Source organism: Marmota marmota, unplaced genomic scaffold, assembly GCF_001458135.2.
Source record: "Marmota marmota marmota unplaced genomic scaffold, marMar, whole genome shotgun sequence".
In the NCBI taxonomy this organism is placed as follows: Eukaryota; Metazoa; Chordata; class Mammalia; order Rodentia; family Sciuridae; genus Marmota; species Marmota marmota.
Genome location: NW_026000138.1, coordinates 4555042 through 4582406, shown reverse-complemented (window position 1 = coordinate 4582406; position 27365 = coordinate 4555042). Strand labels below are relative to the sequence as shown.

Below are 27365 nucleotides of genomic sequence, written 5' to 3'. Positions count from 1 at the left end.
CTGTTTTTTTTTTTTTTTTTTTTAAGAGAGAGAGAGAGAGAATTTTAATATTTATTTTTTAGTTTTCGGCGGACACAACATCTTTGTTTGTATGTGGTGCTGAGGATCGAACCCGGGCCGCACGCATGCCAGGAGAGCGCGCTACCACTTGAGCCACATCCCCAGCCCCAATTCCATTGTTCTTAAAGACTTGCGCCACCTTCACCTCCTCTATAAAGCTGCTCCTGATGGACACTGCCCTCCGAGCACTCACCCTCCTCTGAGGTCCTGTAATTTTTAAACATCGGCCACCAGGCAATTAATCTGATCTTTCCTGTGATAGCTCCTCTCCTGCCATTTGAAAGCACTGGTTAAATCTTGCTTCCGTTTCAGTTTTCCATGTTTCCATCTGTTTATCCCAACTGGTCTTATAAAGCTCCCGCACAGAGACACTGTGGGTCTTTCTTTTCTATCCAACAATGCCAATATTGTGCCTTTCCCAGAGCAGGCCTTGATGAGCATTTGTCACCTGGATTTCTGTGTTCGTTAATACATATTGAGTATTCCTTACAATGCTAAGGACCAGGAGGGTTTCAGATTTCAGATTTTGGAATTTGCATGTATCTTGAGGATGAAACCCAAGTCAAGATACAAAAATCTAGCCAGGCGAGGTGGCACAGACCTGTAATCCCAGCTGCTCTGGAGGCAAGAGGATCATGAGTTCAAAGCCAGCCTCAGCAATTTAGTGAGGCAGTAAGTAACTCAGTGAGACCCTGTCTCTAAATAAAATACAAAAAAAGGCTGAGGATGTAGCTTGGTGGTTGAGCGTCCCTGAGTTCAATCCCCAGTACCCCCCCAAAAAAAATTACAAAATCAAGTTATGTTTCATATATTCCTTTTATACATGGTCTAAGGCAATCTTATATTGTAATAATTTTGTATACAAAACAGAATTTGTATACATTGAACCATCAGACCTATGGTATCATTGCAGCACCTATGATATCATTTGCATTTTGGATTTGGGGGCTGGAATGTTCAGCCTGCACTAGGTTCTCAGGTTCTAGACTACATTTTTGCTATATTTCCCAGCCTTTAAAAAAACCAAGCTTGCTCCTTGGAGGTCTCTATGGGTGCTCACTGCATAGATCCCCGTGTCACAGCAGGAAAGGGCTCACCTTGTAGATCCTGGAGTCCGTTTCCCATCTGCTCTAAGTTCCCATTTACCAATGCGGTCACTCTGTGAATGTGGCCATGTTTGTGCATTTCTTTTGGCAACTCTTCTCTTTCATTGGTCTCCTCCTCCTCTTCCTCCTCCTCCTCCTCTTCCTCTTCCACATCCTCCTCTTCCTCTTCTGAATCCACCAATACCATGACATCACCCATGTCTTGTCCCCTAATTTCCAAAGCAGGAAAAACAGTCAAGAAGACATCTTAGTTTTCTTGATGAACAGGCAACACCAGACACTTTGTGACTCCTAGTACTGTGGGGGGAACGTCCTCATGCACCTAGTACCATCAAGTCATGAGATGATGGTGTGGTTTGACCTCACAGAGCTGCGGGCATAGACTGCTAGAGATGATCGCATCTTTACTACTCTGTTCCTGTTTCCTGAGCAAGTACCATGCTGTCTGTTATAGTTTGGATATGAAGTGTCCTGCCCACCCCCCCACACACACATACCAAAGCTCTTGTTAATGCAGGAATATTCAGAGGTAAAATGATTGTATCATGAGAAACATAGCCTAATCAGTGCATCCTAGTTTGAATGACTGGGTGGTAGCTGTAGGCGGGTGGGGCATCGTTGGAGGAGGTGGGTCACAGGGAGCACGCCCTGGAAGGGAGCATCTTCCCTGAGCCTCCCTACCACACACACACACACACACTTTCTGACCCTGCTATGAGCCGAGCAGTTTTCCTCTGCAGGCCCTTTTCCCATGATGTACTGTCTCATCTGGGGCCCAGAGCAAAGGAGTAAGTCATCTATTGACAGATACTTCAGAAACCACGAGCTCCCAAAGAACTTTCCCTCCTCTAAATTGTTCTTGATGGGTATTCTGGCCATAGCAATGCAAAAGCCAACTACAGTATTCTCCCAGCCACTACCATTTCAGTTACCCACACAGCATGTACATAAATGCTGCCATCTCTACTGAAATGCCCTAATTTCAGTTCCACGTAGTGAGATCTCCTGCTCCTCAGTATTCAAGGCCTAGGTCAAGTCCTCCTTGATTTGACTCCCCAGTAAAGCCTGGCACTACACATGCATTTGGAGTCCACGCCCAGTGCTTACTACCAGCTTTGCCTTCCTAACCAGACTGCACATTTCCTAAGAAAGGAAGAGTAAGTTCCATGGGCCCATTGCAATCCTAGAAGTGTCATATTCTTGTTTCATCCTCCCCAACTCCTCTGTGGAACAGATGAGGGGAAAAGGCTCAGAGAAGGTTAAGAATTTTCATGGGCCCAGGACTTGGGAATGACACAGATGCAATTTGAACCCAGGTCCACTACATCCAAAGCCTTTCCCACAATGTCACAGTGCTACCTCTTGTGAAGAATAAGCCTGGGAATGAGAGATTCACTGGGACAATGACCCTCAAGTGCAGGACAGTAAAGGAAATGGTTTCCCCAAAAGATGGTTCCAGACAATAATATCCATCATCAAAGAGGTATTAATTGTCCATACATCCTAGAGAAGAGTCAAGTTCTTTGCTCTACCCAAGACCTCTGGAAACGAAACACACATGTTCCATTTGGAGACATTTCCCCTGTCGGGGTTTCCTCTGGGGAAGAGGCTTCTGGGAATGCTCCAACTCATCTCCCAGAACATTCTGTAAGACTATCTTATGCTTCCTTTTGTTTCTTTTCAGAAAACTAAATAAAACAAATGCATGAATGATAGGACTCATGACATCATCCCATGTCTTGTCCCCTAATTTGTGCACACTGTCTTCATGTTCCCATGACAGGGCTGCTGTGGGCCCAGCCCTGAGGTCTGGCTTTGTAAAAGCGCACCGACGCTGGGCATGATGGGACCTGGATCAGAAGGCAGACACTGCCATGTGCCTCCTGGAGGAATCACTTCCCGGAGCCTCTGTCTCCTTCTCAGGAAAGTGGAAATGCCACCACCCCCCGAAGAGGTCACAAGAGGGTTTATGGTAACGCCTCCTGAAGCTCGAGTCCAGTGTCAGGCACACGGTGGCTCCTCCACGGGAACTGCCACTATTGACTTTATGAAAGGGAGCAAACAGCAATGAAGATACAAGAAATACTCACCTGAAAGTGCTTCCTGCTGCAGGAAGAAAGGGAAAAGAAATTAATATCCAGTAACAACAGTGCAGTCTCACAGAATTTATTAAACAAACTAACATTTACAAAAGATAAACCAGGGGTGGGGAGATAAACAAATGAGAAGTTGACCCAACACGAGAGTCGACAGGGTGTTGAGGGATGGAACTTAGGTGCCTCATTACTGTGCATCTTGACCCAATGAAGATATCTATACAATGGGACTTCAGGAGGGTCGGAGTGTCACAGGGCCTCCTTCCCCAACCTACAATTATTTAAGAAGCCTGAAAGGCAAGGTGTGGAGGTGCACACCTGTAATACCAGCCACCGGGGAGGCTGAGGCAGGAGGATCGCGAGTTCAAAGCCAGCCTCGGCAACAATAAGGTACTAAGCAACTCAGTGAGACCCTGTCTCTAATAAATACAAACTAGGGTTGGGGTGTGGCTCAGTGGTTGGGTGCCCCTGAGTTCAATCCCTGGTATGGAGAAAAAAAAAAAAAGAGAGAGAGAGAGAGAACCAAAGAGACCCAAGAAGTCCTTACCTTTCCAGCAGAACATGGGGCTATAATACAACATGAGCCCTGAGACAATGGCCAGTCCCAGCAGGAGGAGGCTGACGATGGTTCCCACAATGCCCCCGATGTTCAGAGGCTCTGTAAAGACAAAGCACACTACTGACTCTTCAGCTTGATACGTGTGCAACTAGGAAAGAACACCTCGCCTTCTCTGCCAAAGTCCAGCTCTCATCTTACCTGTTTTCATGACCTTGAGCAAAGCACATGACCTCTCTGTGATATGATCAGAATACCTCATCTCCCAACCTCAGAGTTTGTGGGAATCAAACGAAGCACATGATATGAAAGAATGCTAAGAAGTTAAAATCTCTGTGCCAACCAGACATCAAGGCTGTGTTCAAGACATGGTGAGGGTGTGCATTATCAGTGCCGTGGTAAACACAGTGATCAATGGAACAGCATGGAGAGTCTAGGCATCTGCTCGCACATACAGAGACACTGGATGCGTAACAGAACAGTGAGCAGAGGAATCACAGTTCAAGAAATGGTGGTAGAACAAATGGTTATCCATTTGGATAACTGGGAGAGGGGGAAAAAAAACAAAGAAAGAAACATGATCCCTACCTCACACCATTCCCGAAAATCAATTCCATGGTCACTAGAGATTTAACTGTGAAAGGCAGAATGTTACAACTCTTAGCAGAGAATACAGGAGAATGTCTTTATGACTCTGGGATAGGGAAGGATATCTTTAAGAATATGTCAATTCTTAAGACATAAAAATTGCTAATGATATTCGAAAAGTTTCATAAAGTCAACTACATTAAAGTGAGGACATTCTGTTCATCAAAGGAAATCATAAAATGGAAGAGACAACAAACTAAAAGGAGATGTCTGTAACATGTAAAACTAACAAAGAATCAGTAAGAGAAATTTCTAAAGAACTCTTACATCTGTAAGAAAACAATGTCAAGATACACATATCTCCTTACCAGAAGAAACACAAATAGCTAATACACATAAGATAAGGCTCAAAACCTTCTTAGTAATCAGGAAAATTCAAGTGAGAACCACAACAAGGTCCCAGTTTTCACACACTAGCTGGGCAAAAATCACAAATCTGCTGGTAAAACGCAGAACAAGTCAATGCTCTTATAAACTGCTAGAGGGAACAGAAACTGGAACAACCACTTTGGAAAATAATTGGGCATTATCTCATAAATATAAAAGTGCATGTACCCTATAAACCCTTTACATGTCCTAGAGAAATATCTGCCTGGGTACCTCATATACATGTATATGAACTAAGTAAAAGACATTCACAGCAAAACTATCATAACAAGAACAACAACAAAAACCAAAAAATGAATGATAGTGTGGAATGATGACACAATGGAACATTATACAGTGGTAAAAAAGAATGAAGTATGATTACAACCATCAGCATGAATAAATCCTAGAAACAAGAGGGGGAGGGAAAAAAGCAAGTCACAAAAAAAATAGAAAGAAATATGTATGTGTGTGTGTGTGTGTGTGTGTGTGTGTATATATATATATATATATATATATATATATATATATATATGGGGACAGGAGAACCTTTTCTTTAAAGAAAAATATTGGAGCAGTTTTAGGTTCATAGCAAGATGAGCAGAAAGCAGAGAGAATTCCCACACATCCCATCCCCCCACAAACAACCCCCCCACCCCGCACTATCAGCACCACCCCAACTTGAGCAGTACTTTTTCACAACTGATGAACCTACACCAAGACACCGTGGTTTACACTGGGGCTCCCTCTTGGTGTTCTACATTCTATGGGTTTGGATAGATGCATAATGAGAAGTGTCCATCCTTATTTATCATAAAGATTCCCACTAACCTAAAACGCTCTGTGTCCATCCAACCCCCTCCTTCACCAACCCTTGGCAACCACTGGTCTTTTTACTAGCTCCATAGTTTTATAAGGTATGTAGCCATAACAACCATTTTTTGACTCTCAAAACAAAAATATTTGGAAATGTGTACCCTTACGGTTTGGATCTTAAATGTCTCCCCAAAATGATGAGGCCAAATGATCATGGACCAAAACCATTAGCCAAAATAAATCCTTCCTACTCTCAAGTTGTGTATCTCGGGTATTTTGCCACAGCAACACAAGGCTAACTAACACAGGTATCTAAGGTAGTAAAGTGGTTTTTTGTTGTTGTTGTTTGCTTTGTCTTTTAAATAAGATTGGGGGGGCTGGGGATGTGGCTCAAGTGGTAGTGTGCTCGCCTGGCATGCGCAGGGCGCTGTGTTCAATCCTCAGCACCACATAAAAATAAAATAAAGATGTTGTGTCCACCGAAAACTAAAAAATAAATATTAAATCTCTCTCTCTCTCTCTCTCTCTCCCCCCCCTCAAAAAATAAAAAATTAAAAAAATAAGATTGGGAAGGGGCTTCAAAGTGGGGTTGCAGATAAAATACAGGATGCCCTATGAAATTTGGATTTCAGATGAAAAAAGTACTTTTTAGCACAAGTATGTTCTATGCGATGTTTACAGATGTATACTTTAAAAATATTCCTTGTTTTTCTGAAATTCAAGTTTCGGTGTGTTTTTGGTCCCATTGCTTCTGAATCCAGTCCCATGACCTTACAGGTGACTTCACCAGTCTCGACACTGCCCTTGTACCTTAAGTGGGACAGTCGCCTCTCGGCTGTTCATTTGGCTGTCCTGCTTTCCGACTGACACACACTGGGTACCCACATCCTGTGGTGTTGCGAGAGATGATATAATCTTGCTGCCTAAGCGAATGTTCCTGGACAGTCGTTTCCCCCAGCCCCCTTGCAAAGCCACAGGCAGGAGGTATGCTGTCTCCCATCAACAGTGGCCATATGCAGGGAGGTCCCAGGCTGTCCCCGTGCTGGTGCGGCCCTCTTCCCCGGGGGCCAGTCCCAGTACTCACCTTTCACGCTCAGCCAGATGTCCACCTCGCGCACCCCCACAGGGTTCTCAGCCCGGCACACGTAGTAGCCCTGGTCCAGGTCCTGGGAGCAGTTGTGCACAGTGAGGGAGGAGCTCTGGCCGTTCTGGGCAATGAGGTAGTGGCTGTCGGGCTGGATGACCACTTCGGGCTGCGTGAGGTTCCTCAGCCACTGGATCTTGGCAAAGGGATAGGCGCCCGTCACCTGGCAGGTGAGCGTCACATTGCCCCCCAGAAAGCAAGTTTTCATGGGCTCAGAGAAAACGGAGGGACCCCCTGGTGACCAGAAGAAGGTAGAGAAAGAGAAATGTTTAAGGACACTCGAGCCATGGCCTGAGTTCCTTCGATTGAATCATTCCTATGACTTCCTCCTGATGAAGCGTCTCCAGGAGGTGGGCATCACACCTGGTCTGACAGAATAGGACCAGCCGACATTCACTGAGGAGTCACCAGGAGCGTTTACGGATATTACCCAACTCACTCCCATACAACCTGGAATCACCCCCATTCTGCAGATAAGGAAACCGAGGCCCAGCCAGAGTTAAGCTCAAAGTCACACGATGAAATAAGAGACGTAGCTAAGATATAAGAGCAACCAACTGTCCCAGTTTGCTCAGGACTGGGAAGGTTCCTGGAATATGAGGGTTTTGGTGCTAAAACCTGGAAAGCTTTTAGGCAGAACAGAAGCTGGTGACTCTGGGTGAGCCTGGAACCCAAGCCTTGTAGGCCTCATATAATCTTATTTCTACACTGTGGGCGTCTCTGCAAAATAACTACACTCATCATACCCAACATGGACACAGTCCAGCGAGGCTGTTCAAGAGAATGGGCAACTGTATTTGTTTCCTATTGTTGATGTGACATATTGCTACTAACTTAGTGGCTTAAAACAAATGAATCTCCTGAGTTCTGGAGGTCAGAAGTCTGAAATTATCTCATAGGGCTAAGATCAAGGTGTTGGCAGGGCTGGTCCTTTCTGGAAGCTCTGAGATTGATTTCCTAGCTTTTTTTTTACTTTCTCGAGGTTCTGCCCACACTCCTTGGCTCGTGGCCCCTTCCTTGACTTACACCAAGCTCTTGCTTCTGGGATCACATCACCTACTACTGACTCTGACCTCCGGCCTCCCTCTCATAAGGATCCTGGACATTATTTTGGGCCCATCTTGATAATCCAGAATGACACCACCCACACCCTTAACCACATCAGCAAAGTCCCTTTTGCAATGTCAGACAACATTCATAGGTTTTAGAGGTCAGGACACAGACATCTGCCCTAAAGAACTTAGAACATGTCAGTCTTGTGGCTTTGGGTCCGATTTGGGGAGCTAGGAGGGCTGTGACAGTGACCCCTTTGTGTTCTCTGAACAAGAAGATTGTCCTCAAAATGCACACCTCCGGGGGAGGTAGCAGATTCCCCTGGGGGTTTTATTAAGTCCAAACTTCCGGCATCTGAAGGCCAGAGTGACCCTCTGGCCTCCTGCCATGGAGAGGGAAGGCAAGCTCCCCTCAGCAGCTGCTCCCAGGAAGAGTCCAGGGCTCCACAGCTGCTTCCTGGGGAGAAGGAAAGGAAGAAGAGGGAAAGGGCCAGGGAGGCTGGGATGGCCTAATGCCTCTCTCTCAAGGTCAGGTCAACAGAAGGAAATCCCCAGCTGGGTCTGCTTGGGACACTTGCATGTGAGCTCTCCTCCCTGGGTCCACAGTCAGGTTTCTGAATCCCATCTCCCCTCTCTGTGGTTACCCCAGATCTCCTTCAGGGTCATAAAGCCAGCAACAGTGACAAGTCTCAGAAATACTGTCTATATTTCAGGGCCCCCAAACCAAAATCTCAAAAATGGCTCCCTTATCCTTAAACAATGCCCTGGCGACCCCTCCCTATAGCCCCCCCCCCCCACAGGTCATGTACCTGACTATACTTCTGCCAAGTGGAGTATTCATGCCTCTGAAATCTGAGCTGCCACCCACCCACCCCAAGAGGAGGATGCTGTGGGTGAGGCAGGTGGGGAGGAAGGAGTGGGGGCCCTCAGAGATCCCCAAGACATGGAAGAAATACTGGGGTCTTCACACTTGGGCTGGCCAAGAGAGCAGCTTATCCCGAGGTGAGCTGGAGTCTTCAGTGCATAGATCTCTGCCACTAAAACTGGGCCCAAAGACACGTACCTATAGTCCCAGCTACTCAGCAGCCTCAGGAGGACTGCTTGAGACCAGAAGCTGAGCCAACCTGGGAAACCACAGAAAGACCCCATTTCTTAAGAAGTAAAACAGGGCTGGGAGTGTAGCTCAGGGGTAGAGTGTTTGCTCTGGGAGAGAGAGATCAATCTGAGCCTCAGGAACCCCTAAAACATCACTTTTCTTCATCTTGGGAGCTACGCTGTGCCATGTTCACTGAGGTGACATCAGTGTTACCTTTCAACCACTTACTAGTCCTCTCAGCTGAAATGATTCCGCCTCAAGAGACCTCCCTGCTGACCAAGGGAAAGTGGCCCTTCTTACATAGGGCTCTCTGCACATACCATTTTATTTCCATAACTGTCACTATCTGAGACCTCTCCCACTTGCTTTTGCACTTCCTGACTTCCTTTCGTTCCTATCCCTTCCAGGATTTAAACTCTAAGAAGAATGGTTTTATTCTGACACTCCTCCCTTCCAAAAGTGAAGCCTAATAAATCTCCCCACTCCTCTTAAATGTGGGCTTGACCTAGTGAGCTTTTCTAATAAATACACTGTTTCAGAAGGGCTGCCGGGTATCTCCTAGGGCAACCTGGTAAACAAGGAAGCTTTTTGGATCACTGGCTCTGGGGGAAGCGGCCACCATGTTGGGAGGCACTCAAGCATCCTTGAGGAGAGTCCCACATGGAGAGGATACAACTTGCTAAGCCTGTGAATAAAAAAAACCTGTAAGTGCATCTATCCCATGATTTCAGCTCCCTAACCTTCCAGCTTCTAGCTGAGACCTCACCATTATGGAGATGAGATAAACAACCCTATCACTGACCCACAGAAGTCATGAGATGACAAATGGACATTATTGTCTTAAGTCACTAAGTTTGGGGGTAACTTGTTACATAAGAGAGAACTAATGAGCCTTGACTGTCTCCTTCAAACTCTCCATCTTCAGCGAGTAGTAACTATGCCTGGCTCAGCAGGGGCTCAATGAGATCCGTCTAGTGAAAAACAGCTTCAACTAGAACCAAGAGTCTTAACCAGGCATCTCTAGAGTTTGGAAGGAAGGAAGCATAAAGTGCAAGGAGGGAAGAAAAGGAAGGAATCCGTTCACTCTGACCCACTGGGATTTCTTTCCCAGAACTACTTCCAAAGGATTCTCTCAGAAGAAAGGAAGGCGGGTGAAGGCCAGCCCCAGACACAGCAAGCCAGACTCACGGATCTGTACCACACAGCTGGCTCCGGACTCTGGCCCCATTATGTGGCTCCCAACGCACTTGAACTTCTTGCCATCCGACAGCTGGGACAGGTTCAGCAGCTCCATCCCCAGCTCTGACTCCCCCACGATGGCCCCTCCTGGCTCTTCTGTCCACAGGAAGTTAGGGTTAGGGTATCCCCCATCCCAGTGGCAGGTGAGATTCAGTGCCAACGATCCTGACGGCATCTCTGCCGAGCACTGAGGAGTTGACGGAGGGGGCCCTGCAAAACACAAGGGAGCGAGGGCTGAATCGCAGTAGCCGCAGGGCAGGCACTAGGAGCTCCAGAGCCAGGGCCTCTGAGAGGCACCAACTCCAGTGAGTCTACCCTGAAATAGCACCGAGCACGAATTGGTGCCTGTATTAAATCTTAAAGGACCTGGGTCTCATTCATCTTTGCATTTCTCTCCAGCCATGTATGGCTATTTAAATGTAAATTAATTACACAAAATTACAATGTGGATTACAATTAACCACAGGTCACGAGGCTGAGCCACAAGCAGAGCATGTCCATGATCACCAAAGTTCTCCTGGATGAGCTGGTCCTAGGCACTGATAGCGGTTGCCTCTGGCCAAGGGAAAATGAAGGACATGAAGTCGCTGGTAGACACTTATTAATTAGCATATAGAGTCAATATGTATATTTGTTATGCATTGTTGTAGATTTTGTTATATAAATAAACAGAAAAAAAATTTGAAGCTGAGCATAATGGTGCCCACTACCCAGGAGGCCAAGGCAGGAGGATCACAAGTTTGAGGCCAGCAGTCCTTGGCAACTTAGCAAAACTCTGTTTTTAAATTAAAAAAAAAAAAAAGATAGGACGGGGGATGTAGGTCAGTGATAAAGTACCCTGGGTTCAATCCTCAGTACAAAAAAATAAATAAGAGGACCAGGTGTGGTGGTGCCTGATGTAATCCCTGAGGCTCAGGAGGCAGAGGCAGGAGGATTGCGAGTTCAAAGCCAGCCTCAACAATTTATCAAGGCATTAAGCAACTCAGTGAGACACTGTCTCTAATAAAATACAAAATAGGGCTAGGGAAATGGCCTGAGTTCAATCCCTGGTACCAACATAAATAAGAAATAAGAATTTTGGATTTTTATATTCTTTTATTAATAGACATGTAACATCTACAAGAAAAATTATTGGAAATGTACCAAAATAATACTTTAGATGATTATTTTCTTCTTTATGCTCACCTGTGATTCCTACAAAATTATATACTATAAATGTCATTAATAACAGAGAACATGGAGACCTCTAAAAGCTCTGGATAGGGGTTGGGGATGTAGCTCAGTTGGCAAAGTGCTTGCCTCACATGCACAAGGCCCTGGGTTCAATCTCCAGCATCATAAAAATACAAAATAAAAAGCCTCTCATTTCCTGTCCTGACATTCCCCTTCATTGGCACGGGTTATGAGTGTCCCCGGTATCTCTGCAGTGGTTTGCATCCATGATATTTGTGTACAGGACTGTCGGGTTGGTGGATCCCCATCTCCAAAATGAAGACTCCCAACTGCTGGTTCCTAACAGGGAGCCTGGGGGCTACTGGGAGGCAGGGGACACTTTAAGAGGTAGCACCTAGTGGGAGGCTTTAGGCCCTTCCCCTTCCTGCTGCCAGGAAGTAGAGTCCTCCTCTACTACAGGCTCCCACCATGATAGACTGCACCTCCCCAGGCCCAAACAACAGGGGCCCATCGGCCATGGACCAACACCTCCAAAAATCAACCTTTCCTCTTCATAAGTTGCTTATCCCAGGAATTCGTCACAGTGGTGGGGAGCTGACACAAAACTAGGCGGATGGCTGCAGAACACTGTGAATGTATTATGTGCCAATGTGTCATACATTTTAAAATGCACTGTTAAAAAAGAAGAAGAAAAAAGACTGCCCACAGCTCAGCACTGTCCCTTCTGTGGCTTGCAGGGACTCTCCTGCATCCCTGGTTAGGGGCAAGCATTCAGAAGGGGTAACTCCCCATGTGACAGCAGCAGCCCCAAGGGCAAAGGTGTGTATTGAGAGACCCACAGAGACCATCAGGACCCACCCAGCAGGCGAGGAACGCTGCACAGAGAAAAGGAGGAGGCACGAGATGCTGTCACAGAGGGTGGGGACTCTTACGCACAGTAGACCAGGAGCTCCGTGGTCACCTCTCGCTGTCTCCCGCTGAGCAGGTTCTTGGCCACACAGGTGTAGTTCCCTTGGAGGTTTTGTGACATCAGCAAGAGCGTGAAGCAGTTGACCGTCAGGTTTGTTCCCAAGGACTCCGACCTGACAGGGGTGCTAAAGGACCACTCGACCTCGGGCGGCGGCTGGGAGCCGCTGCTGCAGCTGAAGTCCACCTGGGAGCCCTTGGCAGTGTAGAGGGTGCCGTTGGGGAGGATGCCGGCAGCAGAGATGTTGACCTCGATCTGATAGGGGCCACCTGGGGTGACAGGAGGACAAGGAAGGCAGGCATCACTGAGCATGCGGTTGAGCTCCTGGCAGGCTCTAACAGACACAGAAGTGATCCGCTACTAGATTCCAGGTGTTTTCCTTGAGTTGGGGGTCATGCTAAATTGCCTAGGCTGGCTTTGAACTTGCAATCCTCCTGCTCCAGCCTCCTGAGGAGCTGGGATTACGGGTGTGTGCCACAGGGCAGAGGAGAAGCCAGTATCTACCGAATATTGACAATGTAGCAAATGACACTCTCATTTAATCCTGGATGACTGTGAGAGTTATTGGCAGAATAAGCCCTTAGACAAAGAAGAAAAATATAAACTGTATCCCTTTAAAAAATAAATCACAGCACGTGGGAAGGATAGCTGTGCAGAAAAGAATTAACACACAAAGCCTGGCTGCTCCCTGCCACACTGTTGGCTGGGCTGGCCTGGCTGAGTCCGGAACCTGGATGTGAGAGGGTCCCAGGGACCCCCCTGAGCTCAGCTTCCACAGTACAACAGGGCTCTGCTGAACACCTGGTCTCCCTCTGGGACTCTGGGATTTGGGTGCAGGGTAGGCAGACCAGCCCCCACTAAAAATCCCTGGGCCCTGGGGCTCCAGGGAGATCATCTGGTGGGCATCTGACGCATGTCAGGATGGAAGAGTATCCTGCGCCACTCTGTTAGGAGAGAGGTGGAAGCTCTTGCCTGGAGTCCCTGGTTTTCATGTCACGTGCTTCCCCCTCTCCTAATGCCACTCTGTATTCTTCCACGGTGACAAGTCATTCTACACACTGAGTTCTGTGAGTTCTACTGGGGGTGGCTTTGGGGACTCCCTGAGTACCACACGGAAAAGAAAGCAACGTTGGTTCCAAGCCTAACTTGAAACCTCACTCACTAGCTGTGTGGCTTTGGGCCAACGACTTGCCCACTCTCAGCCTCCGTTTCCCCATCTGTAAAAGGGGGTGATGGCGATATCGATGCCACAGCATTGTGCCCGTTGAGTGAGCGAGCACGGTGGAGGACGCAGAAGAGAGTGGCCTGTGGGGAGCACTGGAAAAGCTGCCAGGTCTTGTCGGGGTCCCCCTCACGTTTCTGAATCTCTTTCTTTTCCCTGGAAATGCTGCCTGCTGCCGTGCCCAGGGCACCTAAGACGGACCCTTTGATGGAAAGAAGGTCTGCCACCTGGAGGGTAGCCCCGTGGTGGAGCAAGTGCCCAGCATGTGGGAGGCCCAGGGTTCCATCCCCGGCATCAAAAGGAAAAAAGAAGAAGGAGGGGAAGAGGGAGATGGAGGTGGCTCATCTGCAGAGACCTAGAATTATTTGTCAATTAGAAAATTTTTTAAAAGATGGTATCTAACAGTTGCTCGTACCAAAATAACATCATGTGCTCCCTCTCCCAGAGACAGTATCTTTTAAAAAGAACATTCCAGAAAGGGCAACTTGACAAAGGAATAAATCTACGGTTGTAGAATTCTGAGCAGAACTAGGCCAGTGAGAAACTTGTGGGAGGTTTTCCCACAGAGAGAGCCCCTCAGAGCAAGCGCCTACTTTAGCACATCCTGTTTCCCTGAGGCCACTGTGTGACTATAGAAATGGTGGGTCTGCAAGGACAGCACTCTTGACAATATGCTTGTCAGGCTGGGGCTGGCTGGGCGTAATGGCACACGCCTGTAATCCCAGCCACTTGGGAGGCTGAGGCAGGAGGATGGTAAGTTAGAGGCCAGCCTTAGCAACTTAGTGAGGCCCTAAGCAGCTTAGCGAGACCCTGTCTCAAAATGAAAAATAGGGCTGGGGTGGTGACTCAGTGGTAGAGTGCTTGCCTAGCATGCTGTGAGTCACTGGGTTCAATCCCAGGCACCACATAAAAATAAACAAATAAACAAAGGTATTGTGTCCATCTACAACTAAAAAAATTTTCCAAAGAAAAAGAAAAAAAAAAAGTCTGGGGATGTGGATGGGTGGTAAAGTGCTTCTGGGTTCAATCCCCAGAACCAAACCAAGCAAAACAAAACAGGGGCTGGCTCCAAACGCTGCAGGGGACCTGCTAGAGTCATTCACTTCCCACAGAGGGTCTGGGGACAGGACTGTACTGAGCCAGAGGTGCTCAGGTGCCTCCTCCCCAGTTACTGGTGAGTGGTTAGGGACGTGGCTAGTTGGTTAGGTATGTGGACCAGCAGGTCCCAGGGTGTGCCTGAGGCTGGCGGGCATCCAGATAAGCACAGAGCACCTCTGAGCACAGTGGCCAACGCCTAGGCCAGCAGAGGTAATGTGACTCAGACTCGTTGTCGGGGTCTTCCAAATGGTGATCTGGGGGCCCCAGTGGCTTAACAATGGATAGTGTGGACCCCCAGAAACCAGCTGGGAGGGACCTTGGACCTGCACAGTTCTCAGCAAGAAATGGAGTTGGTTACAGTGAATGAGAAGGATTTAAAAAAAAAAAAATCAAAAAAGAACCCAAAGGACCTCTGAATCATGGAGTGTTTGTTCCCAGAGCACGGCTCACCTATCAAGCCCTTAGGCGAGTCTGCTTTCTTGAATGAGGCTGACAGCACCCTCCCGATTCCCTGGGGACCTTCCTCTGCCCTCCCTTAATACACAGGAGCGGGTATGGGCTAAGGATCTCCTATTCAAAATGCTCGGGACCAGAAGTATTTCAGATTTGGGGGTTTTTCCAGAGTTTGGAATATTGGCACGGGCTTGTTGGTGGAACATCTCCTATCTAAAACTCTGAAACTTTGGGAGTGTCATGTCATGCTCAAAGTTTCAGACTTTTTTTTTCTTTTTTGTACCAGAGATTGAACTCAGGGGCACTCAACCACCAAGCCCCATCCCCAGCCCTATTTTGTATTTTATTTAGAGACAGGGTCTCACTGAGCTGCTTAACACCTCACTTTTGCTGAGGCTGGCTTTGAACTCACAATCCTCCTGCCTCAGCCTCCCAAACTGCTGGAATTACAGGCGAGTGCTACCAAGCCCAGCAAGTTTCTGATTTTAGAGAATTTTCTATTGCAGATTTTCAGACTAAGGATGCTTAACCCAAACAAACTTCCTTCCCGCCTCTTCTGGCTGCACCCAAAAATCCCTAAACAGCAACCACCAACCTTTTTTGCTTACAGAGTCACGGTAGCGGTCATTCAGAAAGACAGATAGATGGGGGAGGAAACGAAAATAAAAAGGCAAATAAATAAAAATCCGTAGTAGTTACAGAGGTCCAACATCTCATAATGGCCGTGGTCACCATCGGGGACAGATCTTAGCTCACTTTCCCATGGATGCCTTTGCCTAGTGACTACGAGCTTGTGCTCTGAATTCACACTGACTGGGCAGGAATCTTGCCGACTTAGAGATGGACAATTTGGACAAGCCCATCCCCCTCATTCTCACTTTCCTGTCCTCCCTGTAAAATGAAAAAAACACTAATAATTCCTTGAGTTGTTGAAGAGTTCAGTAAGATAACATAAGCAGAGTCTGGTTAACAGCCAGCAATAGATTGATTCTAGAACAGGGTCAGAAAAATGATAGCCCCCCCCCGCCCTGTTTTCCTATGGCCTCTGAGTTAAGAGTACTTTTTACTGATGAACACTTGCAATCAATTTAATGAAAAAACTATTTAAACATTTCAATTAAAAAGTTGGGGATGGGCCAGGCACGATGAAGCACACCCATAATCCCAGTGGCCTGGGAGGCTGAGGCAGGAGGACGGTGAGTTCAAAGCCAGCCTCAGCAACTTAGCAAGGCGCTAAGTAACTCAGTGAGACCCTGTCTCTAAATAAAAAGTTTTAAAAAAGGGCTGGGGATGTGGCTCAGTGGTTAAATGCCCCCTGGGTTCAATTCCTCGTACAAAAAAAACAACAAAAAAAGTTGGGTACTGTTGCTCATGACTGTAATCCCAGCACCTCGGGAGACTGAAGCAAAAGGATCACAAGTTCAAGACCAGCCTCTGCAATTTGCTGATACCCCGAGCAACTTAGTGAGAGCCTATCTAAGTAAAAAATTAAAAGGGCTGAGGATAGGGACAAGTGATAGAGGGTCCCTGCGCTCAATCCCTCATACCACAAAACAGGGGGGTAAAAAAGTATTGTTACTGTGTTTTGAGTCTTGTCAGAAAAAAAAAATCTGTTTTGTTTCTTACATGTACCTTTAATTTTGCCCATGAGGTCTAAAAGTTTTACTGGGTGGTCCTCTACAGAAAAAGCTTGGCGGGTGGTGCTCAGGAACCATCTACCGCTGCTTCCTGTCCTCCACTGCCATCCTTGACATCGGGACCCCATTCTCTTCTTCCCCACCCTGACGACAGGTTGGCCCATCAAGGGTCCCACAGAGGTCAACCTCTGTCTCCTGGGTTCCCTTGGTAACAGCAGAGTCCAGCTATTTACTCTTCAGTACCAGCATTTTTATTTGAAAACAACCTAAGAATATTATGTGTGTATGAATATATAACAAAGAATCCCACTGTTATGTATAATTATGGTAGACCAATAAAAAAAATTAAAAATAACATAAAAAGAATATATCATACAGTCTCTGCTCACCAGGGACGTAGCTGTAGTTCTACGCGGGATAAGATCCTCGGGAAAATTTACAGAGATGATTTTGGTATCACTCTTATAGGCAAAAGTAACAACCCCACTTCCTGTGACTGTCAAGGTCATTTCAAAAGCCCAACACAGAGGTCTCAGCTCCTCGTGAGCACCCATCTCTGCTCTAAACCCAAACCAATCAATCCTTTGGGCAAGAATCTCCCCGCCTGCTGGCCGGAAGGACCACTTCTCCTTGGTGGATCCAACATTCCCTTTCCCAAGACCCTAAGCCAGATACTCCCTCTCTGGGAAGATTGTCAGGAAGGTCATTTGGTGGAGCAGACGGGAGCACTTCCTATTCCCCATCCTCCGCTAAATCCTTCGGGGGCTCTTAGATTGATAAAAACCAGTTTCTTGGCCCTGTGTGGTGGCACCCGCCTGTCATCCCAGTGACTCAGGAGGCTGAGGCAGGAGGATCATGCATTCAAAGCCAGCCTCAGCAACTCCTCGAGACCCCGTCTCTAAATAAAATACAAAAAATAATAATAATAATTCTGGGATGTGGCTCAGTGGTTACGCACCTGTGGGTTCAATCCCTGGTCCTCAAAAAAAAAAAAAAGTCTCCTCACTGTCCTTGTGTCCACCGGTTCAGACGTCCCCATTTGGTAGCTTGAGAAAAAACACAGAAGAGCCGGGCATCCTGAACCACGAAACAATGGCCGGGCTCCCCAAATGGGTCACTATCAAGAAGGAATCCCAAAGCCTACCAGGGTGTGCGAGATCTCTGCTCCCCACTTCATCCCTCCCCACTCTTCACAGGTCAGCTGCACTGACCCCAAACCCCCATCAACACGGAGGCAGGGATGGGGGCGCAAATCCACGAATCAGAGCCTCAGAGTCCTGAGCAGGGTGGGCCAGGGGCTTTGGCACCTTAGGAGCAGAGACCCCGTCCTGATGCCACATTCTTCAACCCCACCTTTAAATTCTCAGGTAGCACCACAGATCCTTTTGTCCCAGGATGACTGACCAAATCCTATTGCAGACGCCCACTCCGGGAAGGTCAGATGCCCCAGGCCTGTCGAACACCTGACCCCAGAGGCACCAACCCCCGCCCCCTCCACTGACTGATACACTGAGGTCCAGTGGCCGGGGGAGAAGCCTGCCAGGCCTCACACAGCGGGCTTTGTGCCTCTGCCCTTCTCTGTCCTCTCACACGTTCAAGGTCACTGACAGACAATAACTTGACACATCTTGGAATTTTCTCCCTACCTTCCAAGGCCACATCAGAATGTTTCCAAACTTTTGTCTTGAGGAGAAGGAAGATAATGTGACCAAGTTATCAACTACGTCACCGCCAAGATGGAAAATGCAAAGACAGGCCCTGACTCACCGCCAGCCCTGTTCCAAAGGCCTAGATGCCAACTGGTTGTTGGGATCCTCAGACGCATCCTCCCCCAGGACCCCAAGAACACAGCCAAGTACACACTGGGTGCTAGGGCCTGGGAAAGTTCATCCCAGAACTTGCCCAGGGGGCCGCCATTTGTGATCAGGTTCCATCATGAGGTTGGAGGCACTCAAGGGACTTTGTCACAAAAACAACAGCCAGTGCATCCGCCGTTGGAACCCAGGCAGCTGGACCTCGAGCAGATGTTCTCAGCTGCTCAGCCAGCCACTGTCCTTCCAGATAGCAGCTGGATCAACCTTAACCCACATTCCAAAATGTCCTATGCAAAAATGAGGGCCAAGCTGCAATGAGAGATGCCAAGTCCTGAGGAGCAGGAAGAGGCTCCCGATGCCTGGATGGGGGATGCCTGGATGGGGGGTCCGGTGCTTTTCCCAGGACTCCTCCCCCCATGGAAAGGGGACAGGAGCGTGATCACAGGCACTGTGCCCAGTTTTCACAAGCAAGCAGCGCATCAGACAGGAGCCCGTGTATTTCCAAAGAAGAAGCTTTTACAAGACAAATTGACTGCAGCAACTCGGCCCCGCAGAGGGCTTCCTTCAGTTAGGGCAAAGTGTCATTAGCATACAGTGACATAATTTAAAAAATGTTAAGTGTGTTTTCACAGTAATAAGGTCTTGCATTTATCTCTCTGCAGGGCAATAATGAAACCAAACCGTCCTCCAATAAACTTAGTCAATGATCAACAAATTAATGCCAGATTGATTCATTATAGACTGGAGAGAAGGATTACAAGACATTGTCATGACACCTCACTCCTCTGTGGTCACAGAGAAGACATTTACTAATGAGACCGGCCTGAAGGACGCAGTCGTCATAGCCATGCAGGGTGAGGGAAGGCCCGGCTCTTGCCTAAGGGCTCACCGTGGCCACCACAAGGAGCTGGGCCACATCGGTGACAGCTGTTGATAAAGCCACATTCATGCCTGACCACTCAGGAATTCACCTGTGGCCTCCAGACGGAGAAACCCCGCTCATGGAGTCCCCCATCCAGGAGCAGCAGCAGAAGCCAGAGGCCACCTAAAAACCAAATACTGTCCTTGAGACCCCATTGTCCTTCAGACCCCAAAAGTCCTGCGTGTCTGCCTTTGGGGTACTTTCACTAAGATCACTGCTACCACTCTGGTTCAGGGCACCAACATCTCATTCCTCTGAGTGGCTCCCTGTTTTTGATTTATCAGGTCCTCTTGGGACCACACACTACATTCTCCCTGCGGATGCCAAATGACACGGTGCTCCAGCTTGAAGCTCCAGCTGTTTCTCCCACATCCAGAAAAAAAACCACCTAACTCCTGACCAAGGGGATTAGGTTCCCAGGGCTGCCTAACCAAAGACCGCAAAGAAACTCCCCAGTTCTGCAGGCTGGAGTCGGAAATCAAGGTGTGGCAGGACCCCACTCCCTCTAGGCTTGAGGAGGGTCCTGTCCTTCTCTTTGCTGACTTCCACTGGGGGCCGTCCATCCTCGGTGCTCCTTTGGGCTTCGTAGCTTCTGCCTGGGTCGTTATAGGACAGTCCCCAAGTGTCTCTGTCTACACTGCTTTTCCCCTTCTCATGAGGATGCCGGTCACTGGGTTAAAACCCACCCCAACAACCTCATCTTAACTTGATTACATCTGCAAAGACCCTATTTTCAAAAGGGTAGCATTTCAAAAGGGTACCCGAGGTTAAGACTTCAACCTATCTTTTAGGGGGACCTAATTCCACCTATAACACCGGTCCCACCTGGTCCCAGCTGGTCCCACATGGTCTCATGTGGCCTCCCACGCCCCACCCTGGCATGCTCCCCACCCGTGGATGCACCAGGCTGCACCAGGCTGCACCCAGCCTGTCTCTGATGTTCAGAATGTTCCCTCCTCTTGTCCTTGCATGGCTGGGTTCCACTTACCAAGCAGCTTCAACGTCACTCCAAAATGCCTGTGACCAGAAGTGTTGCAGATTTCAGAGTTTGATGGATTTTGGAATATTGGCATAGACTTTATCAGTTGGACATTCTTAATCCAAAATCTGGATTGGGATTTTAGATTTTCAGATTAGCAATGGTTAAGCAAAGCCTCCAAAGAGCCCCTATTTTTTTTCCCAGGGTGCTGGTGATCCAACTCAGGGTCTTCTGCCAGGCAAGGCCTCCACTCCTGAGCCACCTTCCCAGTCTCCCAAAGCTGCTTTCTAACTTCTCCATCCAAGCCTCTCAGTTCTTCTCTGCAAGTCCCCTCCTCTCACACCACCTGCCTCGGGTGTTTGTTTTGTCCCCCTTGGGGCTTCCAGCCGAATGAGGAAGGGACCTTGTTGGCCCAGAGCCTTGAATGGTGCCGGGCATCTGGCTCTCCACAAGAACATGTGGAATAAAGGAATCAATTCTTTATTTACAGGTAAAGAAACTTGGGTCCAGATCAATAAAGTGATCACATGGACTTTCTACTGAACTAGACAACCTGGACATAGGGCAGAGTGTCCCTCTAAACCAGTGACCAGCAAATGTTCTCTCTAAAGGGCCAGAGAGCAGATACTTCAGGCCTCGCGGGAGGGCCATGGGATCTGTCACAGCAGCTCAGCTCGGCCCCTGAAGCCACACAGGAAGAGATGACAGCTAAATGAACGAACGAGGCTCCGTGCCCACAAACCTGACTTACAGATACTCAAATGTGAATTTTGTTTTAATTCTTGTTTTGACTTTTTCTGACCAATTAGAAGTGTAAAAAAATGTCCAGCTACTTGGGAGGCTAAAATGGGAGGATCTCAAGTTCAAAGCCATCCTGTGCAACTTAGGCCTGGTCTCAAAATGTAAAACCTCAGCTACTTTAACATAAAATAAAATGAAAGCATCAAAAAAAAAAAAAATTCAGAGATTACAGGTCATATAGAAATCCTTTGGGCTGTTGCTGGTCAGCAGATGGGGCCTGCAGCTGGAGATGGCAGATTCCTGCTCTAAATTTCCATGTATATATCAGAAGACAGGAAGGACTGTTTGAGGAAAGCGTGGTAAGTCAGGGCACCTGTGCCAAACCTGGCACTTAGCACCTTAGCCGAGGAGCACTTGCTCCACCTGACGGGGGCAGGCAACATCTTATCCCCAAATAACAAATGCAGAGAACTGAAGCTCAGAGATGTTAAGCTGCTTCCTCCAGGTGACAGAGAACCAACGTGGTGGCTTTAAGATAGGAATTCAGACCATCAATGCTGTGAGCAAGGATGATTTTAATAACAACTTAAAAATAACAGCTAATATGCCAGGAGCCACTTGAAGCACTGAAGTCTGTCTGTACAGCAATTTTATGGGGCAGGGATTCTTTTTAGCCCCTCCTTACAGGTGAGGAAATACAGGTGTGAGTCAGATTGCAAGTGGCAGAGCCCAGATTGAAGTCTGGGCCATCTCAGAGGAACTGAACAGGCACTTCACAGAAGAAATATGATTGGTCGACAAATATATGAAAAAGCATCAACATCTCTAGCAATTAGAGAAATGCAAATTAAAACTACGCTGAGATTCCATCTCATCCTAGTCAGAATGGCAGTTATCAAGAACACAAGTAACAAATTCTGGCAAGAATGTGGGGGGAAAGGCACACTCATACATTGCTGGTGGGACTGCAAATTGGTGCAACCACTCTGGAAAGCAGTATAGAGATTCCTCAGAAAACTTGGAATGGAACCACCATTTGACCCAGTTATCTCCTCAGTATATACCCAAAGGACTTAAAATCAGCATACTACAGTGACACAGCCACATCAATATTTATAGCAGCTCAATTCACAATGGCTAAGCTATGGGACCACCTAGGTGCCCTTCAATAGATGAATAAATAAAGAAAATGTGGTTTATATACACAATGGAATATTACTCAACCATAAAGGATGATATTATGGCAATTCTGGTAAATGGCTGGAATTGGAGTCTATGTTGCTAAGCGAAATAAGCCAATCCCAAAAAACCAAAGGCTGTATGTTCTTTTGATACGCAGATGCTGACACACAATAAGGAGGGGTGGGAAGAACAGAAGTTCATTGGATTAGACAAAGGGGAGTGAAGGGAAGGGAGGGGGAATGGGAACAGGAAAAACAGTAGAATAAATGGGACAGAACCTTCCTATGCTTATATATGAATACACAACCAGTGTATCCCCACATCAGGTCCAACCACAAGAATGGGAAGTTACACTCCATGTATGTATGATATGTCAAAATATCCTTTACTGTCATGTACATCTAAAAAGAATTTAAAAGAAGAAGAAGAAGAAAGAAAGAAAGCCAGGCGCGGTGGTGCACGCCTGTAATCCCAGCAGCTTGGGAGGCTGGGGCAGGAGGATCATGGGTTCAAAGGCAGCCTCAGCAAAAGTGAGGCCCTAAGCAATTCAGTGGGACCCTGTCTCTAAATAAAATACAAAATAGGGCTGGGGATGTGGCTCACTGGTGGAGTGCCCCTGAGTTCAATCCCTGGTACCAGGGGAAAAAAAAAAGAAGAAGGAAAAGAAAAAGAAATAAATCCAACCACCCTATACCAAAGCCTATGGTGTTGGCCAGGCCTCCTCCCATCCAAGGCCTCGGGTGCCTCGCCACTGCCGCCCTGCAGGCCCCCCACCCCACAGGCCCCACTTACTGGCCACCTTCAGCTGCACAGGGAACCACCTTGTCTCATTGAGGGCCTCCTCCTGGCAGGTGTAGCTGCCCTCGTCCTGCAGGCTCAGCGCCTCGATGTGCAGGGAACTGCTGCTCACTAGAGAGAAGCGAGGCTGGCTGGGCAGGAGGCTGGAATTGGAGGAGAGAAGGAAGACGGGCTCCGAGTCGTTCCGGTACCAGGTCACCAGGCCCCTGGGTCCCGAGAAATTGCCGCAGTGCAGAGTAACGTTCTCGTGAACTTCACCAACGACAACAGCCTCCAGTCCTGCGACAAGAAAGTGCAGGCCATCAGCATCTTCTGGATCTCTGAACAACCTCCTTTTGTTTGATCCCAGGGATTGAACTCAGGGGCACTAGACCACTGAGCCACGTCCCCAGCCCTAGTTTGCATTTTATTTAGAGACAGGGTCTCACTGAGTTGCTCAGCACCTCACCGTTGCTGAGGTTGGCTTTGAACTCTCGATCCTCCTGCCTCAGCCTCCCGAGCTGCTGGGATTACAGGCTGAATAATCCCCCCCCCCCTTTTTTTTAAAGAGAGAGCAAGAGAGGGAGAGAGAGAATTTTAATATGTATTTTTTAGTTTTCGGCGGGCGGACACAACATCTTTGTATGTGGTGCTGAGGATCGAACCCAGGCCGCACGCATGCCAGGCGAGCGCTACCACTTGAGCCACATCCCCAGCCCCAACAATCCCCTTTTTTGGACAGTCCCTGATCATTAGGGGTTTTTAGAAAATCACAAGTGAGTTTTTTTGTTTGTTTGTTTGTTTGTTTGGTACTGGGCATTGAACCAAGCAAGGGGTGCTTAACCACTGAGACTGGCTTTGAACTCGTAATCCTCCACATCCTCCACATCCCCAGCCCTTTTTATTTTTTATTTTGAGACAGGTTTTCACTCAGTTGCTGCCTCACTAAACTGCTGAGGCTGGCTTTGAACTTTCGATCCTCCTGCCTCGGCCTCCAGAGTTGTTAGGATTACAGGCATCCGTCACCACACCTCTCTACGTGTGGGTTTTTATGGTGCCATAACACACAGAGCCCAGACTGTGTCAGGATTCATGGCCAGTCACTGACATTAAAAAACTTGGGGTTCACAAACACAGCCCCACTTCCCACCTGCCCTTCACTGTGACACTGAACTCTTGCCCTGGGCTCAGTCATGTGACTTGCTTGGGCTAGTGGGACATTAGCAGATGTGACACAGCAGAGGCTTAAAAAGTGCTTATGTAGGGCTGGGATGGTGGCTCAGTGGCGGAGCGCTTGCTTCATGCGTGGGAAGGCAAGGCACTGGGTTCGATCCTCAGCACCACATAGAAATGAATGAACAAAATAAAGATATTGTGTCCATGTATAACTGAAAAAATATTTTTTTAAAAAAAGTGCTTATGTACCATCATTGGAGAAGCGAAAGTCAAAACCACAGTGAGGAGCCACCTCATACCCATCCTGATGGCCACTTTTTATTTAAAAAAAGAAAAAAATACATGCAGCCAGGCATGGGCACACGCCTATAATCCTGGCAACCTGGGAGGCTGGGGGAGGAGGAATTGCAAGTTCAAGACCAGCCTCGGCCATGAGCAAGATCTTGTCTGGAAAAAATTAAAAGGACTGGAGATGAAACTTAGTGGTAAAGCACCCCTAAATTCAATCCCCATACCAAAAAGTAAAAAAAAAAAAATTAAATCAAAACAAAACAAATGTAATGAATTTCAAATAATTTCAGATTTTAAAAAAATGTGTTCAACATGGAAAATTCAGAACCCTTGCACACTCTTGGTTGAGAGCGTAAAATAATCCAGATGCTGTGGAAAACAGTACAGTGGCTCCTTGAAAACTAAAAACTGAGACACCAATTCCACCTCTGGATATGTACCCCAAATAATTGAAAACAGGATCTCAAAAAGATTTTTGTTCACAGCAGCATAAAAGCTAAAAGGTTCATAATACCTAAAAGGTGGGACCCACATGGTGTCCATCAACAGGTGAATGGATAAACAAAATGTGCAATGTTACAGTAGAATATTACTCAGCCTGGAAAAGGAAGCTGGCCTACCACAGTGTGGATGAGCCTTGGGAACAGTATGCTAAGTGAAAGACGCCAGGTCCACAAAAGATCCCCGTGGCTCCACTCACACAGTGAGTCAGAATCATGCTGACAGAAATGGTAATCGCCAGAGGCTGCGCTGGGGGTGACGATGGGGAGCCCTTGCTTCCCAGGTACAGAGTTAGTAACCGAAGGCCAGGGATGTGGCTCAGCGTAGAGTGCTGCCAGCCTGAGTGTGGCCCTGGGCTTGATCCCCAAAACCAGAAGGAAAAAATGTTCTGCAGATGGACAGTGGTGATGGCTGCACATTATCAAGAAACTTAAGTCCACAGGACAAGGACACATCCCACCAGGATGCAGGGGAGGATGACCTCCGTGGTGCAGACCCATCATCTGGATCCTTCCAGCGGAGGCCATTCTAGATTGGCAGCATTACTGTGGCAATAAATAACTGATACAGAACCCACGTGGTTTCATTTGCCCAGAAATCTGGATAGGATGGGTTGGGTTTTGTTCCTGCTGCTCTGCTGCTTGCTGTGTCCATCTCAGGTCCAAACAATCCTGTAGTTAAAGCTCTCTGGGAAGCACCCTGCAAGAATGGGCTGAGAGCCAGTGGCTCACACCTGTAATCCCAGCAGTTTGGGAGGCTGAGGCAGGAGGATCACAAGTTCGAGGTCAGCCTCAGCAAACTGTTGAGGCCCTAAGCAATTTAGCCAGACCCTATCTCAAAAAATAAAATATTTTAAAAAGAGCTGGGGATGTGGCCCAGTGGTTAAGTGCCCTTGAGTTCAATCCCTGGTACCAAAAAAAAAAAAAAAAAAAGGAGCTCACAGACTAGTGGGGAAAAGAGAAAATAAACTGGCGGTTATGATATAGTATGATGAACATGAAGATAAGGGCTCCAAAGTCCTCCAGGGTGTATGTCAGGAAAGGCTCCCTCCAGGAGGCAAACTGAGATCTGACGGACAAGAAGCATCAGCCAGGTAAAGGTGAGGAAGGGGCTCCCAGGTGGAGGGAACAGCATGTTCAAACGCTGGACCAGGAGCAGCAGCCCTCCCCTTGGCCCCAAAGACACCTAAGTCAGAAACCAGGCAGCACTGTTAACAAAGCCCCAGGTGATCCTGATGCCCTTCAAGGAGGACAGGTGCTCAGGGCCACTGATCTGGCCTTAAACTGTCACTACAGAGCAAGAAACAAAAGCAGCCCACTGTGCTAATCTGCCAGCCCCTTCCACAGTCCACAGCCAAATCCAGGGAGCCGCAGGGACAAGAGAAGGAACAGAACCTGTGGGCTGCTCAGTTCCGGGCTGCAGTTCATGAGTGGAGCTAGCTGCAGAGCCTGGTGAATATACTGAAAACACAGAACTGGACACTTTAAATGGTGGGTTTTTATGCAACAGAAATTACTTCTATAAAGCTGCTGTAAAACAAACCACCACCTGCCTCTGGGAACCCTCCCACTTATGAAAGAAAAGAGTAAGCTACATTGTGTTTGGCCTCTTGTCTAATCAGAAGGGCCTCCCTTTGGAATACTTCAAGTCCACCTAGAGTCACAGGAAGTCCTGATTCGGACATCACTCCCCAAAGACAGGATGGGGAGGAAAAAAACTAAGCCACTTGCTGAAAGGCAGAGAATTTCACCTAATTCTAGGTGAGATTCCCAACAGCAGATGAGGGTTTAAGCCCCAGCACCTCAAAAAAACAAAAAAAAAAAAAAAAAAAAAAAAAAAAAAAAAAAAAAAAANAAAAAAAAAAAAAAAAAAAAAAAAAAAAAGAAAGAAAGAAAAGAAAAGAAAAAGAAAGAAAGAAAGTGAGGATTATTGTTTTCAAGCCACTAGCTGATAGCCCTAGTTCACGGGTGGCAGTCCCCAGGAGGAGGGGAAGATGGACTGCGGAGTCACAGACACAGCGTGGGGTCCTGGCCTTCAGACCTGCCCCTTCCCCCACTCCCTGGCAAAGGAGTAAAGGAGCCGCGGCTTGGAGAAGCCCTGGTGAAACGTGAATCTTGGAACTTGAGCTAACTTGGTCTTCTCCTCCAGGGAACAGAAGGACCCGGGAACAAAGGAAGCCATTGGAAGCTGTGTTCCTTCCCCGGCTCTGCCCACTCCATTCCTAACTATCCTGACTGCTGAAGCTGGCGGTAA

At 47.6% G+C, this 27365-nt stretch overlaps 1 protein-coding gene across 1 annotated transcript in view; it reads right to left on the bottom strand.

Moving 5' to 3' along the window:
- Window positions 1-25145, bottom strand: part of Vsig10 (V-set and immunoglobulin domain containing 10) — a 28342-nt gene extending 3197 nt beyond the window's left edge. The window contains exons 1-8 of the mRNA XM_048785486.1: window positions 25126-25145; window positions 23160-23497; window positions 12289-12588; window positions 10129-10389; window positions 6733-7026; window positions 3810-3920; window positions 3257-3272; window positions 1158-1375 (exon numbers count right to left, since the gene is read on the bottom strand). Coding sequence (XP_048641443.1) covers window positions 1158-1375; window positions 3257-3272; window positions 3810-3920; window positions 6733-7026; window positions 10129-10389; window positions 12289-12588; window positions 23160-23497; window positions 25126-25145 — 1558 coding nt within the window. The remainder of the gene's footprint in view (window positions 1-1157; window positions 1376-3256; window positions 3273-3809; window positions 3921-6732; window positions 7027-10128; window positions 10390-12288; window positions 12589-23159; window positions 23498-25125) is intronic.
- Between the last annotated feature and the right edge of the window lie 2220 nt (window positions 25146-27365).